General features: G+C 43.5%; 1 protein-coding gene across 2 annotated transcripts; it reads left to right on the top strand.

The window, feature by feature from the left end:
* The first annotated feature begins 916 nt into the window (after positions 1-916).
* LOC141078569 (alpha-actinin-1-like) lies at positions 917-8,673 on the top strand. Of its 2 annotated transcripts, XM_073565198.1 has the most exons (5): positions 917-1,896; positions 2,223-2,288; positions 4,329-4,487; positions 6,037-6,192; positions 7,708-8,673. In XM_073565198.1, the coding sequence occupies exons 2-5, from the start codon at positions 2,235-2,237 to the stop codon at positions 7,762-7,764; spliced, it is 426 nt and encodes a 141-aa protein (XP_073421299.1). In that variant the 5' UTR covers positions 917-1,896; positions 2,223-2,234; the 3' UTR covers positions 7,765-8,673. The 2 variants fall into 2 exon arrangements, with proteins under 2 accessions (XP_073421299.1, XP_073421300.1); XM_073565199.1 differs by lacking the exon at positions 2,223-2,288 and having other exon boundaries at positions 948-1,896.
* The last annotated feature ends 8,526 nt before the right edge of the window (positions 8,674-17,199 follow it).

Genomic DNA, 17,199 nt, shown 5'->3' with positions numbered 1-17,199 from the left:
TGGAAGCAACTCAGGGATTCTCTCTCACAGAAGGGCTGTGCAGTCTCCTTCCTAGCGCCTTGTGGTGTGAAGCACTCCAGTACTTAGTTACTCTAGAGTTCCTCCTGTCACATGTTCCTAGAACTTTACTTGCACGGCAGACAGCTGTAGCCTATCTCGGGGACTCCTCTCTTCTGAGTCCCGGCTCTCTATCCAAACTGCTGTTGTGCCTCAAGTCTTAAATGGGAGCAGGGCATTTACAGCCTCCTCCCCCTCTGGTATCTGTTGCAGGACCGTTAGTATCTGTACAACCGTGGAGACCAGGCTCCAGTTCATGCGCTCTCAAGCTGAGGGAGCTCTCCTTCCTAGCTCAACCTCCAGCTTCTCTCTCCATGTCTGCACACTTCACCCTCCGCAGACTAACTGACTACTCCTTCCTCTTGGCACTCAGATAGCACTCCTCCCCTCAATCCTGGTTCAGAGTTCCCCCTGCTGGCCTGGAGTGGAACTGTGTTGCATGTATGGATTGACTCCAAGCCTGGCATTACCCTCCCCTGGAGGAAGGCAAAGCTAGTGTGGAGACCATACTCCTGGGGGCACCACATGTGCATTAAAACAATTACTGGTCGTTGTCTTCTGCCGGTCCAGCACTGCTCCAGTCCTCTCCTGGATCATGTGTCCACAGTTGTGACCAGCTGACTCAGCAGCGTTACAGTGGGACCATAAGGCCGGGGTCACACTTGCGAGAAACTAGCATGAGTTTCGTGTCTCAATACCCACACTGTCACTGGCACTCGAGACTGCAGTGTGCGGCTGCATGTATTTCTGTGCAGCTGAGCGCTCCGGTCCGAGCGCCAACGGCATTGCCGGTTATTGAGACGCGAGACTCGTGCTAGTTTCTCACAAGTGTGACCTCAGCCTAAGTCATTTTCTCAGTGTAAGTCTATGCGACTTAGGCTGGGATCACACATGCGAGCTAGAAACTTGGATGAGTCTCGCATCTTAATACCCGGCACTGCTGCTGGCACTTGGACATGAGCGTTCAGCTGCATGTATTTCTATGCAGCCGCACACTCCAGTTCTGAGTGCCGGTGGCAGTGCCGGGTCTTGACATGCGAGACTCGTCCGAGTTTCTCGTATGTCTGACCCCAGCCTTAGAGTGAGGCTCTCATAGACTTGCACTAAGAAAGGAGTCGACCATCTGCTGTGAGAGCCAACAAGAAAGCGATGATGTCGTCACATGATGCGGGAGAGAACTAGAGATGCGCCGTAAACGGCAGGAGACTGTGCAGTAAGTATTTTACTGCCTACGTTGCACATAATTACTGATGGTTATCGGATGAGGTTACAAGAAAAAAACGTTGGCTTGGTATTTTTAAACTTTGGCAAATTTTGACAAATTTGTGCTTGGGTAAAATATGCTTGAAAGGCACAGTTGATGTAAGGAGGTTGAGAAGATGGGGATAAGAGCACACAGGTCATCTGTGTGGGGTTTTATTTCTTAAAAGTACTAAATGTTGCTGTAAAATATGACACGTTACCCACCAGGTGTAATTATGTTGCCTCCGGTAACCACTCTTTTGCACTGTGGGTGGGAGGTTTACACATTGTGCATGAACCCTAAAGTAGTCACCGTTAAGCATCCTTATCATAAATATTAATAACTGTTGTTTTTTCTCTCCTCTGCCCTGTGCATGTCTTCCTCTGCTTATTCTGCATGACCCTGAATTCACAACCCACCCTTCCGTACCTCTCCTGATCCCTCTGCTTTCACCCTACTGCCCACCTCTGGCATAGCATGACCTGGACACCTGAACTATCACTTACTGTAACAAGGATCACTCCGGCACGCTTGGCCCAGAGGAGTTTAAGGCCTGTCTCATCAGCTTGGGTTACAATATTGGAAACGATCCTCAGGTATTGAAGCGTCTCACGTGTTGCCCTTACGTTGTGTAACAATGGCTTGTATTTTCCTTCCCAGGCGCTGAGGACTAGTTTTGGTTTACTGCTTAGTGAGAAGAAATAATGTGTTTTTTTCTTGATGTTTGTGTGTTTTATCTTCTCTCACATTTCCACCGATTCCTCTTTTATTCGCTTTCAAAACTCTTACAATCTGTATATAACTTCATTTACATTGTGTCTTTTTCTTTCTATGTACTTCTTTCTGCTTTCTTGCCTTTCTCACTGTCCTTTGTTACATATTCCTGTATCCTGTCCTTTCTTTCACACTGGACGCCCTGCAGAAGAAGACTGGTATGCTGGAAAGTGATGATTTCCGAGCCTGTCTTATCTCCATGGGGTACAACATGGTAAAGTAAAACATTCTTGAAGCCCATAGTTGACTGTGATAAAACTGTGCCGAAAAAGTCTACCCACCATGATATCTTTTTTATAGGTTTTAAAGGGGTTTTCCAGTATTAAGATATTCGTGGCCTATCCTCTATCAGAGACACCTCACCGATCAGTGGTTATGCCCTATGGCAGCAACTGGTTGAAAACAGTGTATGGCGTGGAACACTGATTGCCCTTCCATCATACTGTATAGTGGCCATTGATGGGTATTTCAGATCAGCTACTATTACCTAAAGTGGTTATCTGGTCTTCTGCTAAAAATCTGTAGTCACTCTTTCTAAATCCTTACAGCACATGCAACACACAGTCAGGATTCTTCGATAGTGGTGGCAAGACAAGGCAAATATTCAATTTGCATATATACGGTCACATACCAACTAGACTTGCTCTATACAAGTGAATTTGGCTACATTGAGCATGTCTAGTTGGAATGTAACCTGAATTATGCAAATCGCATACTTGCAGTCATGTGACTGCCCGCTTTCTGCAGTAATCCCACAGAATCCGGATGACTTGCGGAGCGTGCGCTAGTAAGAATTCAGGAGACAGCACTCACATAGTGACGACAGACTTTTAGCAGAAGACCGGACAGACAACCCATTTTGATAGGAACTGATTGGCAGTACCTGGGAGCTGCCAATAAAGAGTGCGTGATGTTCCACTCCTTATACTTCACAACTTTGCTAACACTCATCCAGATGTCCAGAGGAATCGTGAAGTAACGGCACCACCAGAAATGATGCTCAAGAATTGTTATATTTCATCATTTTTATTGCTTTGTCCAGAATTGTTCTAATTCATTCATTTTCAATGTAGTAAAATTAGAAAAAAAATGGAATTTTAGGTTCCATAAATTGTATATTGATCTTATAATGCGTAGGGCTCCTTGGTGGGGGGAAGTTTTCTCTCATTACATGGAAGGGAATATCGCCCTAATCATTGTCTACCCTGCATTGTGACACTGTCGGCACGGATTGGACAGGGTCATGTTATAAAGAGATGCCCCCCATTGACAAGGTATCAGCCCCCCAGCAGGCTATGAGACTGTAGTTTTACTTGGGCAGTCTCTGCAAAATAAAACAAGGAAACCTCTGTAAAGGCCTCTCGCCCAGCAAGCCAGTACCTTGCTCTGCACTGATGAGGGGCCCAAACTGAAAACACCCAACAGAAGCAGCTTTATTTCTTCTGGAGAAGATTGCTTCAGTTGATTACCTTGATCATGTTATAAGGATCAGAGAATCGCTTGTAGGGTTACTACCTCCAAAATGTGACCATTGAGAGCCAGCTTTCTTCTCCCTGGTGGAAAACTAATTTGCGTTTTGCCTCATTGATCTACTTTTCCCAGAGGAATAACAAAATGATGGGGCGAGGCAAACTTATAATTAAATATTCTGGACAATTTTTATTACATGGGCAATGCGAGTATTTTTGTAGTTTACTTTTACATCAAAAATTAAAAAAAACTCTGTGCTGTTTCTTCTGACTACTGACCAGATGTTGTATTGCGGATCATGTTTTCTCACTACATGGGTTTATGATTACTGGAAGAATCCTGGACTTTCGCTGGATGAATGTTTGAATTGGTAAAATATCACAAATAATATAAGCTGAGCAGAATAATAAACCCAAAAAGTGACCCATATTACACCCCAAATTATATGATTTAAAGGGGTGAAATACATTTAACACTACCTGTAGGATTTCTGAGATCCCAACCGATCACTAGAGAACTGGGGTCATGATTCCCCTATGTCCAATGTCAAGCAGCAAGTGTAATATGTCAGCAAAATTGTTTAATCTGATGCTGTCCATACACATAAAATGAAAAAATGACTTCAGTGGCCTAATACGAGTAAATAGTGGATTATTGATCCGTCGTACTGTGCACATTTATCTAGAATATATAGGTAGATGTAAGTGAAGGTTGGGGCACAGAAGAATCGGTGATGTTGGCAAACACTGCAGCCTCTAATAATTCCTCTTCCATTCCTTCCTAGGGAGAAGCCGAATTTACCCGCATTATGGGAATTGTAGATCCCAACAGGCTTGGGGTGGTGACATTTCAAGCCTTCATCGACTTCATGTCTCGGGAAACTACAGATACAGACACAGCTGACCAAGTTATGGCTTCTTTTAAGGTCCTTGCTGGTGATAAGGTTTGTGCCCTTATTCCATTTCGTATCTCCCATTGATGGCGAGTGAGGATGACAAAGAGGAATTGGCCTTTCTTACTAAAAAAAAAAAAATCATCATCATCAAAGTAATGATGGAACATTTAAAATTGCACAACATTTACATTTATTCCGTAATTATTCATTGATGTATGTTCTAAGATGAAACTCCCTCGTTCAGACATCCGTCTGGGTTTTTTTTTCAAATACGTGAGAAAAACAGATCCTTTTTCATCAGTTTTGGATCAGATTTTCATCAGTGTTTACGCAGTGTGGTCATTTTACCATTAGTGATTTTTTTTTCTAACGAAATTAAAACTTGCAAAGCTTCTCCCACCAATTACCTTGTAAATCGCGAACTAGACAGTGATGCCATCTGTGTGCTGTCTGTGGTTTATATGCACCCATAGATTTGAATGGGAAATTTTGATCCATGACTCATCTTAGTGATTTTTTTTTCACTGACATGCGGTCTACAAAAATACATGGGCGTTTGAACATCTTCTTAGACTATAATGGGTGTGTGCTCTCTTGACATTTAGTAGATCTCCAGAAACATACATGAAGTGCTGCAATCAATTAAATGGGGTTGTCCATGTAATGGACAACCCATTCTCACTTACTATGTTCAACCTTATAAAATAATAACATCCTGTACTCCCAGGGACGGACACAGACAGAAATGAACCCCGTGCAAGAATAGTATATGTGCCCATTGCAGTCCAACAGATCATCATAATGCTCAATTCCACCTCCTTTGGAGGTAGTAGTGGGCTCCCTTTTCTATGTTTTGGTACCAATCCAGCGACATTGAGAGCCAGCTTTCTTCTCCCTGGTGGAAAACTAATTTGCATTTTGCCTCATTGATCTACTTTTCCCAGAGGAATAACAAAATGATGGGGCGAGGTAAACTTATAATTAAATATTCTGGATAATTTTTATTACATGGGCAATGCGAGTATTTTTGTAGTTTACTTTTACATCAAAAATTAAAAAAAACTCTGTGCTGTTTCTTCTGACTACTGACCAGATGTTGTATTGCGGATCATGTTTTCTCACTACATGGGTTTATGATTACTGGAAGAATCCTGGACTTTCGCTGGATGAATGTTTGAATTGGTAAAATATCACAAATAATATAAGCTGAGCAGAATAATAAACCCAAAAAATTGACCCATCTTACACCCCAAATTATATAATTTAAAGGGGTGAAATACATTTAACACTACCTGTAGGATTTCTGGGATCCCAACCGATCACTAGAGAACTGGGGTCATGATTCCCCTATGTCCAATGTCAAGCAGCAAGTGTAATATGTCAGCAAAATTGTTTAATCTGATGCTGTCCATACACATTAAATGAAAAAATGACTTCAGTGGCCTAATACGAGTAAATAGTGGATTATTGATCCGTCGTACTGTGCACATTTATCTAGAATATATAGGTAGATGTAAGTGAAGGTTGGGGCACAGAAGAATCGGTGATGTTGGCAAACACTGCAGCCTCTAATAATTCCTCTTCCATTCCTTCCTAGGGAGAAGCCGAATTTACCCGCATGGGAAATGTAGATCCCAACAGGCTTGGGGTGGTGACATTTCAAGCCTTCATCGACTTCATGTCTCAGGAAACTACAGATACAGACACAGCTGACCAAGTTATGGCTTCTTTTAAGGTCCTTGCTGGTGATAAGGTTTGTGCCCTTATTCCATTTCGTATTGATGGCGAGTGAGGCTGACAAAGAGGAATTGGCCTTTCTTACTAAAAAAAAAAATCATCATCATCAAAGTAATGATGGAACATTTAAAATTGCACAACATTTACATTTATTCCGTAATTATTCATTGATGTATGTTCTAAGATGAAACTCCCTCGTTCAGACATCCATCTGTTTTTTTTTTTCAAATACGTGAGAAAAACGGTTCCATGACAATTGTGTACAAGATAATTGTGTATGGACAATTGTGTACAGAAAATTGTGTACAGGCCAATTGTGTCCAAGGACAATTGTGTACAAGGACAATTGTGTACAGGGCAATCGCCTTGTACACAATTGCCTTGTACACAATTGTCATTGTACACAATTGGCCTGTACACAATTGTCTGTACACAATAGTCCGTACACAATTATCTTGTACACAATTGTCCTGTCACCGAGAAAAACAGATCCTTTTTCATCAGTTTTGGATCAGATTTTCATCAGTGTTTACACAGTGTGGTCATTTTACCATTAGTGATTTTTTTTTCTAACGAAATTAAAACTTGCAAAGCTTCTCCCACCAATTACCTTGTAAATCGCGAACTAGACAGTGATGCCATCTGTGTGCTGTCTGTGGTTTATATGCACCCATAGATTTGAATGGGAAATTTTGATCCATGACTCATCTTAGTGATTTTTTTTTCACTGACATGCGGTCTACAAAAATACATGGGCGTTTGAACATCTTCTTAGACTATAATGGGTGTGTGCTCTCTTGACATTTAGTAGATCTCCAGAAACATACATGAAGTGCTGCAATCAATTAAATGGGGTTGTCCATGTAATGGACAACCCATTCTCACTTACTATGTTCAACCTTATAAAATAATAACATCCTGTACTCCCAGGGACGGACACAGACAGAAATGGACCCCGTGCAAGAATAGTATATATGCCCATTGCAGTCCAACAGATCATCATAATGCTCAATTCCATCTCCTTTGGAGGTAGTAGTGGGCTCCCTTTCCTATGTTTTGGTACAAATCCAGCGACATTGGCGCCAGGGTTCTAGTGATGTCATGTGAGCCCAGCAGCCAATAATGGGCCGCTTCAATCTGACTTCCTTCGTATGTATGCTACTGACATCCTAAGGAAGTCCGAGTGGAGCAGAAGCTCTCACTTCTTCTGGATATCCTTTTCATCCAAAGGAAGTGAGAGCGAAGCTTCCCAATAGCTGATTCGCTGCAGGGCTCACATGAGATGATAACATCCCATGATCCTCGGCCTTGTGGGAACTGCACTAGCACTGGAGGGGGGAGTACTGGCTATTATTTTAGAAGGGGGAGCATAGCAGTTGAGAAGGTGTTGTCCAAGTAGTGGTCAACCCCTTTAGAGTTCCCTGTTCTTAATCTGTGAATCTGTCAATAGTGAAAGTAGATGTAGATGATCATGGGAGATGCCCAGGGAACAGAAACATTAATCTGCTTTTTATTGAATACTTCATTCTAGAAGTACATCACTGCTGATGAGCTGCGCCGGGAGCTTCCTCCAGACCAAGCGGAGTAGTGCATTGCCAGGATGGCACCTTGCATGGGACATGATGCTGCCCCAGGAGCTCTGGACTATGTCATTCTCTACAGAGCTGTATGGTGAAAGTGATCTTTAACTCTGTACCACTCGCCTCGATGTCACCGCAGCGCTGACTGTCCACCACTCCTGTACGCAACGTGGTTTCAGCTTTCACGCCTTTTCTGTGTCTCCATAGCTCACCAGATGAAAAGTCACTCTTTCCACCCCACTAGTGTGCGGAGCCCTTATCGCTCTACTGTTGCCAGAAGGGGCAACCATCTTTGACCTTAAAGCAATGGTTTACAAATAAAAGTTTTTACTAAAGACTTTTAAATGCATATTTTATTATGAGAGTTAAAAAGGTGAAATGTATTTTTCTGCCAACATAAAAGAGCAATTAACCTTTCTTTGTAGTGTGTCTGAAGAGAATAGTTGAAGGTTTCTGCTCCTTCACCCATCTTCTTTTTGCTACCACATAAGGGGGGAGAAGGGCAATGACTGTTTAGTAGCCATGGTTTAGCCGGATATATATATATATATATATATATATATAAATTTATTTTTTTTTTCCATCCACCAAATGCAGTTTTTTGAGAAGCTGAGTTAAAGCGAACAATGTCAAGGTGGAAATGCGACCTCATGGGGAGCGTCCGTATTTTTCTAAGCGAGAACATTGTCTGTTTTTCAATATTTAATATTATACAAGGAATGCCGTGTCCCGTCACCAGCTCCTCATCTTATTTTTAATGTTGCTAAACATGGTTTGTTTAGAGACATGACGCTTCAATGATTGTTTGTCCTCAATATCTGCTTGTCACAAACCTTATTTAAGAAATTCTTGTTTAAATTTTAATCATTTGTGTTATTGGCGACTTTCAAATAAATGGCATTTAATAATACAATTTATACTATTGCTCGAGTGTCTTTTAATGTTGAGTATCTATCCAGTGTCTGTGGGCATTGAGATCATCTTGCATCGAGTTTGGCTTTTGTGCACAGATGTCATGATCCGATGAGGATCCACAAACAAATGATTTGTTGTTGTATGGCAATATGTTCCTTTACTTGCGCTGCTAATATTGCCTTACAGGCTGCCAATTCCTTTACTTAAAGGGTTATTCCCATCTTCATAGAGGAGTGCAGTGTTAGATAGGGCATGTGAAAACAAGCACTTTTGCCATTTACTGCTTTATTAAAATTTTCAGCCGTTTTTTAAATATTAACGTTTTTCTTTTGTTTACAGCTCGTTGTCTATGAGACCGACCACCACTGCTGTCTAGCTTGTAAGCAGTGTGATGAATGTTCCCAGGAATAGGAGATGACCTTTGTAATAATGGCCAGCTTCAAAGCCGTGCTTACAAGGTCAATAGGCAAATAAAGTCCGTGGAGCCTCATTTAAGAGTCTCAAACACGGGACTAGCCAGATCTTCCTCCAGGGAAGGACCCAGCCAAGAGGTGACTCCTTTCGGAAACCATCATTGGTATTTCCCTTGTCATATCTGTAAACTCGTAAAGAGCTGGATATTGACTTAAAGGGCCATTTATTATGGTGGTAATGGTGGTTTCCGAAAGGAGCCACCTCTTGGCTGGGTCCTTCCCTGGAGGAAGATCTGGCTATTCCTGTGTTTGAGACTCTTAAATGAGGCTCCACGGACTTTATTTGCATATTCATATTTCCCAGGTAGCATTGCACCTAGGATTTCACTGATTGAGCGCCTTTGCCGGCTGACGCAGTGTTTTCTTTGACTGGTCTCCCTGAGGTCAGTGATTGTTTCGTGATACAAGGTCAATAGAAAAGAGCATCTAAGCACCGTGCATGTTCTGCTTTTCTAGCAATGGTGGTCAGTCTCTAAGGCAGCGAGCTGTAAATTAAAGAAAACTATTAAAGGGCTTTCCAGGACTTAGTTTTTAGGCCCATAGTAAAAAAAAAAAAAACTAACACAGTTGCTAATTAGCTGCCTCTTCTACTTTGCTCCAGCTCGGAACAGTCGCTGCCCCCTCCTGCTGGCGATTCAGCTGCTCCACGTCAACAGAGCAGTTTTGTTCTTCCAGGCTGCTTTGTCAGCAGTGCGTCAATGCTGACTTCATGCTGATTGACAGCCAGCTCCCCTCAGTTATGCAACAAGAAGCTGGCTTTCAATCAGCATAGCATCGGCAGTCACGCCCTGTTATCAGTGCAGAGTGGAAGAGAAGCAGCTGCACTGTCAACGTCATGTCAGCAGGAGCGGTCAATGACTGCTTAGTGCCGGTGGAGTTCGGCATTAAGACTGCTAGTTCTTGGGCCTACTGCTATTTCTTGGGCTATCTCCGAGCTGCTACTGCGCATGCGCGGGCGACGCCATCTTGAAGGAGGAATGCAGGTGCATGCACAGTATCAGCTATCGGATCACTGCTACACTGATGGCAGCTACTGCACGGGCGCCATTTTCAAATAGATTTTTTTTTGTAGCTGAATAGCGCGAATAACATGTATTACTGGCACAAAAAAATGTGATTTTGCTGCAGGCAGGTGCCTTGGCTGGATTAAAGAACAACAATAAGATGGATTTCATTACCAAGTATCATGTTAATCAGTATAATGGCGCTGACTTGGCACTGTCTGTAGGTTACTGTGCACAATCCTGCGGACAGGTTCCCTTTAAGCCCTAATCAACTTTTAGATGTCTGCCAACCAAATAATGGAGAGAATGATAGACAAAAATCGCAATAGGGTCTTATCCGATGGTAGGGATAAAATAGAAATGTGAGACCACTCACCTGATAAGGTTGCAGACTAGCAACATGAGAAAAATATATGTAACAGCTGCTGCAGGACACCGGTCAGAAATGCCACAGGAAAAACTATGTGCAAAAGTAGGTGTCATTTAATTGCGCTGCTGATAAAAGTTGGATGGCCGAGGTAAAATCAAAGGAGTTTAATAGTACAGGTTTTACAAGTCAATGCATCACAGGGTTCTGCATGACCTCTTCATTAGGACAAAAACCTATGGTTGCTGTCAGAAATGTTCATCTTATAAGCGGTCATTTTTTTTTTTTTTTTTTTTTTTTTTTTTTTTTTAAACCCTCCAAACCGGATACGTGACTGAGTAGAGTTCAAACAGTTAATCCTGATCTTTGTGGATATTTGGCATATATAACACATAAATCTTATTATAAAGATATTGAAACATTTATACACTTTATTAAAACTATAATATAAAAAAAAATTAAAATAGTGGGAAAAATTATTAAAATGGAACATAGGGCAGAACCTGTCCATAATGTGCAAAAATAAGAAAAAATATCTAAGGAGAACAATACCAGAGGGGGATCGAACTGGATCAGAAAGATCAATTTCATTATTGGAAAAAACCCTGCAAACGTGTTTGTGCAGATACTGGAGCCAGATGGAAAGAGAGGGATATATGACATCCTTACCCCCAATTACTCAACCCCTTCTTATGAAGCAAGATGCAAAACGTGCATCAAGTGGGAACATGGTGACATGTCTGAGGGCATGTTTTATAAATTTGTTTTATTTTCTGCATTGGGACTTAGGACTCTTCCATTTTTGTGTGGTTAAATGAATGATATGCAGTAGGCACTTTATTGGTCTCATGAATACAGATCCCTGATTATGTGCTCCAAAAGTCAGAAGTCAAGTCTCCTAAATGACCTGCATAGTAACTACCTCCTTTCTGTATGTACTCTTTTTACAGTCATGGCCGAAACTGTTGCCACCTATGCATTTGTTATTGAAAATTGTTTTTTCTCCAGGAACTTATTGCAATTACATATGTTTTGTTATAACCATGCTTATTTCCTTTGTTATGGAGACAGCTCAAAAAAACTGAGGGAAAAAATACAAATTGGACATAATTGCACATAAAATCCCCAAAATGATAAACACAAAATTATTGGCACCTTTCCTAAATTGTGGGTAAATAACTTTGTTTCAAGCATGTGATCCTCGTTCAAACTCACCTGTGGCAAGTAACAGGTGTGGGCAATATGAAAATCACAGCTGAAACCAAATAAAAAGGTGACAACTTGACTCAAACTAAGCAAGGAGAACAGAAAGAGAAGAGAACTGTCTGAGGACTTGAGAACCAAATTTGTTGAAAAATATCAACAATCTCAAGGTTACAAGTCCATCTCCAGAGATCTTGAGGTTTATTTGTCCGTGGTGCGCAACATAATCAACAAGTTTACATTCAGTGGCAATGTAGCTAATCTCCCTGGATGTGAAAGGCAGAAAAAAAATTGATCGAAGGCTGCAACGCAGGATAGTCCAGATGGTGGATAAGCAACCTCAATCAAGTTCCAAAAAAATTCAAGCTTTCCTTGCAGACTCGGGGTACATCAGTGTCAGTGCAAACTGTCAATATTTGAATGAAATGAAACACTATTGCAGAACACCCAGGAGGACCCGACTGCTGATACAGACATAGAAAAGCTTGACCGCAGTTTGCCAAAATGTATGAAAGCCAAAATCCTTCTGGAATCGCGTCTTGTGGACAGATTAAACCAAGATAAAGCTTTTTGGCAAAGTACATCATTCTACTGTTTACTGAAAACAGAATGAGGCCTACTAAGAAAAGAACACATTACCTACAGTCAAATATGATGGAGATTCAAAGATGTTTTGGGGTTGTTTTGCTGCCTATGACACCGGGTGCCTTGACTGTTTGCAAGGCAACATGAAATTTGAAAATTATCAAAGGATTTTGGGTCCCAATGTACTGCCCAGTGTCAGAAAGCTGGGTTTGCATCCTAGGTCATTGTCTTCAAGCATGACAATGACCCCAAACATACTTCAAGAAGCATCTAGAAATGAAAACAAAGCACTGGAAAGTTCTGAAGAGGCCAGCAATGTGTTCTGATCTAAATCCCATTGAACACCTGTAGAGCGATCTTAAAATTACTGTTGGGAGAAGGCAGATTTCAAATATGAGAGACCTAGACAAGTTTGCAATGGAAGAGTGGTCTAAAATTCCAGTTGAGAGCTGTAAGAAGCTTGTAGATGGTTATATAAAGTGATTGATTGCAGTTATTTATTCCAAAGGGTGTGCAAGTTGAGGGTTTTGTGTGAAATAAATGTCCAATTTGTTTTGGGTTTTTTTCCTTGTTCTAATACACATAAACATACAAAGGAAATAAATGTGTATGACAAAACGTGTCATCGCAATTATTTTCTAGGAGAAATACTTCATTTTCTTGAACAATTTCAAGGGTGCCACCATTTTCGGCCATGACTGTATTTCATTGCTGTATATGGGAAGATGAACTTTCTATTAATTTATTGTTACTGACATAGGTATCCCCTTTTACAATAACATCTTCACATGGTTGTAGTACATTAGTAGCTAGCCTTACTATTCTTGTTTGGATGCATGTATTGATTTAAAAATGCATAGATTCATCATTGTTGAAGATCAAGGATGGGTAATAGAGATGAGTGAACGTGATCGAATAAGGTGTTATACGTACATGCTCATGTGCTAACCGAGTGTCTTTGGCGTGCTCGAAAAATATGTTCTGGTCCCCTACGGCTGTTCGACAGTTGAAACACATGCATGGATTGCCTGTTTGTTAGATATTCTCTGCATGTGTTGCTGTGGCACCCCTGAGGCTTCAGTCGCCACAGAGGTACTGCACCTTCTCCTAAGGTGTAGTGCCCCACCATCCAGGTAGGCTGTGAACTCCTTTCCGCATTCCAACACCTGCACCCCACACACAGGATAGTTCAGCAGGGACCCATCCATGCTTTATGCTGGAAAGGTCATAGGGTGCCTTTTGTGGTCCCTGGCTTTGTAACACAAGAGGTGCTGGGGAGGCGGGTGGAGTTAGATATAAAGGAGAGGGAAGGTGTAGGATTTCAGGTCAGTCTGGGGTGAGTCCCAGAGAAGGAAGTCAGTCAGACGAGGGTCTGAGAGAGAGAGAAAGAGAGAGAGAGAGCAGGCTGACAGCAGGGCAGCCTGAGAGGAGCTCAAGGCGGAGGAAGGCAGTCAGTCAGGAGATGCTGAGGACTGGTCTTAGTGGAACGAGCTCCCTAGGAAAGGAAGAGAAAGAGACGTAGACTGGAGACTAGAGATTCCATAAGAGAGATAGAACAGATCGGAACGAAGGAGAATAGAAGGACGGTGGGAAGCTGGTTGAAGAAAGATAGAGAACCCTTCCAGTCCAGAGAGCGCAAAGGCCGGTGCCCGGTCCCCGAGGTTGATTGGATTTTTATTTCCGGCAACAGACTCCAGAGGAGTAGTGAGCCGCTAACGCCTTGCTCCCATCATAGACTTGGGACACAACAGCAACTGAATAGAGAGCCGGGACGCAGTGAGGAGTCCCCGAAGCAGGCTACAGCTGTCTGTCATACAAGTAAAGACTAGGAACACCTAGAGAGAGGCATTCCAGGGTAACTAAGTGCTGGAGTGCTTCACACCTAAAGGCGCATTGGAGGAGTCGTTCAGTAAGGTACATGTTGGCGGAGTGTGGAAGGGAGAATACTATCCTGCCTGGAGGTTGGCTGGAGCCCTGACCTGGAGAACACAGTACAGAGGCAGGCAGGTGTGTGAACTGCAAACAGTGAGTAAAGCTTTGGAACCGCATACTCTGGTGTCCTCCAGTTATTCCCGCACCACTACACCTGGATACCAACCTCCATACCATTCTGCGCCTCTCCTCATCCATTGCACCTACACTGCCCTGGGACTACAGCCCCACCTGTGGGGAGCTATACCATTTTTGCTGCACCACACCATCAGTCCCAGCGGATCTGTATGCAGCGTTGCCTTACCATCTTACTTGCCAAACACCACGGGTGGCGTCACGAACTATTCATATAAACTTTAACACCATTAACATCAGCGCCATTGATATTGGGCGCCCAGGGCCACGGACCGGGTCACCGCTCCTGTGACACACATTCCCGCCTTGACCCCGGCCCGGTACCGAGTATCCTGCTGCCCTGGGTGAAGCGAGGGCGACCCATTGCAGCTGTTGAACAGCCCTGAGACATGCAGCCGCAGGGACTTGAACATATTTGTCGAGCACGCCGAAGACACTTGGATAGCACTGGAGCAAACTTTTTTTTTCTTTATAAAATAAATTCAATGGGTGAGGGGGTTAGAGTAACTGCAAGTGATGAAGTGGGGGGTGTAAGGGGGACTGCACATGATGGAGCTTGGGGGATAGAGGAGACTGCACATGATGGAGTGGGGGTTAAGTGGGGTTGCACATGATGAAGTGGGGGGTAAGGGGACTGCACATGATGTATTGGGGGTAAGGGGGACTGCACATGATGATGTGGGGGTAAGGGGGACTGCACATGATGACTGAGGGTGTAATGGGGACCGTACATGATGGAAATTGGAGTGATAAAGGAGACTGCACATGATGGAGTGGGGGGTGAGGGGCTGCACATGATGTAGTAGGGGTAAGTGGGGCTGCACATGAAGTGGGGGGTGAGGGGCTGCACATGACGGAGTGGGGCTGCACATGACGGAGTGGGGCTGCACATGATGTATTGGGGGTAAGGGGGACTGCATATGATGACTGGGGGTGTAATGGGGACTGCACATGATGGAAATTGGGGGGATAAAGGAGACTGCACATGATGGAGTGGGGGGTAAGGGACTGCACATGATGAAGTGGGGGAAGATGGGCTGCACACGATGTAGTGGGGGTAAGAAGGGCTGCACATGACGGAGTGGGGCTGCACATGATGAAGTGGGGGGAGTGGGGCTGCACATTATGGAGTGGGGGGGTAAGTGGCGCTGCACATGGAGTGGGGCTGTACATGGAGTGGGGCTGCGCATGATGACGTGGGGGGGTAAGGGGGATTGCACATGATGAAGGGGGAGTGGGTCTGCACATGATGACTGTGGGTAAGGGGGACTGCACATGATGAAGTGGGGGGAGTAAGGGGAACTGCACATGATGAAGTGGGGGAGTGGGACCGCACATAATTTAGTGGGGGGGTTAAGGGTAACTGCAAGTGATGAAATGGGGGGTATAAGGGAGACTGCACATGAGGAAGTGGGATAAAGAGGGCTGCACATGATGAAGTGGGGGGAGTGGGGCTGCACATGGAGTGGGGCTGCACATGATGGAGTGGGGGGTAAGTGGGGCTGCACATGATGACGTGAGGGGTAAGGGGGAATGCACATGATGAAGGGCGAGTGAGGCTACACATGAAGGGGTGAATGGGGCTGCACATGATGACTGTGGGGTAGGGGGACTGCACATGATGAAGTGGGGGAATGCACATGATGACTTGGGGGTAAGGGGGAATGTACATGATGACTGGGGGTAAGGGGGACTGCACATGGTGAAGGGGGAGTGGGGCTGCACATGAAGTGGGGGTAAGGGGGACTGCACATGATGAAGTGGGTGGGTAAGTGGGACTGCACATGATGAAGTGTGTCTGAGGGGGGACTGCACATGATGAAATGGAAGGGGGATATGGGGCAGCAAATGATGAAAGGGCACTGCAGATGAAGTGAGGGGGTGATAGGGGACTGCAATGAATGAAGTAAGGGGACTTCAAATTAAAGTGGGGGGACTGCAAATGATGAAGTGGGGAAGAGGACAGGGGACTGCAAATGATGAATTCAGTGTGAGAGACAGGGGACAGCAATTTAATTGGAGGTGGAGAGAGCAAATGATCTAGGGGTGAAAAAATAATTAATTTTGAGGGTGGGGGAGTAAATGATGTATTGAATGTGGGGTAGAACAGTTGATAATGAATAGAGGGTGGGAGAGAAAGACATGACAATGAATATGGGCAGGTGGGGCATGTAAATATAATGAATTGGGGTTAGTGTTACAGCGGGAGGTACATAGTGGGGGGGCGTTGAGGATGAATTGACTGGTGATGAATTGGGGAAAGAGTACAGGTGCAAATTAATTTATATATTAAATGGGGAAAGTGGCTATTTATAGTTAGTGGTTGCACAGTGGTGGATTTTAATTTATATTTGAAATAGTGGGTTGCATAATAACCAATTATGTATTGATTGTGGGTGCACCTCTGTATTCAGATGTGTAGTGTAGAAGAAAGGGAAAAAGTGGGGAATGTGCTCTGGAAGTGGTGCTCTAGGTAACTGTTATTTTATGCAGAGACTATTCCTGGCTGGAAGAAGTGATGGCAGTCTGTGCTGTATGAAAAAGAAAAGCAAAGATAAAGAATTTCAGCTAGAGATATCACTGGTGAGTCAGTGTGTTACCTATACTCTGACACTGACACTGTATACGATATACAGAGCTCCTGTGTATAATGTCATTGGCAGTGGTGATCACTGTATTACCTGTACACTGACACTTTATACAGAGCTTCTGTGTATAATGTCACTGGTGATCACTGTATTACCTGTACACTGACACTATACACTGTATACTATATACAGTGGTCCTGTGCATAATGTCACTGGTGATCACTGTAATACCTGTACACTG

The sequence above is a fragment of the Dendrobates tinctorius genome, unplaced genomic scaffold (genome assembly GCF_039654945.1).
Source record: "Dendrobates tinctorius isolate UK_male_01 unplaced genomic scaffold, ASM3965494v1 ptg000574l, whole genome shotgun sequence".
NCBI classification, from domain to species: domain Eukaryota; kingdom Metazoa; phylum Chordata; class Amphibia; order Anura; family Dendrobatidae; genus Dendrobates; species Dendrobates tinctorius.
Note: the sequence above shows the minus strand (reverse complement) of the source record. Positions and strands in the feature narration are given on the sequence as shown.

What these genes read in the sequence shown, in the direction of transcription:
- LOC141078569 (XM_073565198.1), top strand. Translation starts at nt 2,235, where the DNA reads ATGCTGGAAAGTGATGATTTCCGAGCCTGTCTTATCTCCATGGGGTAC. An exon ending in TCTCCATGGGGTACAACATG is followed by an intron (nt 2,289 to 4,328) that starts GTAAAGTAAAAC and finishes ATTCCTTCCTAG; the next exon opens with GGAGAAGCCGAATTTACCCG. An exon ending in AGGTCCTTGCTGGTGATAAG is followed by an intron (nt 4,488 to 6,036) that starts GTTTGTGCCCTT and finishes ATTCCTTCCTAG; the next exon opens with GGAGAAGCCGAATTTACCCG.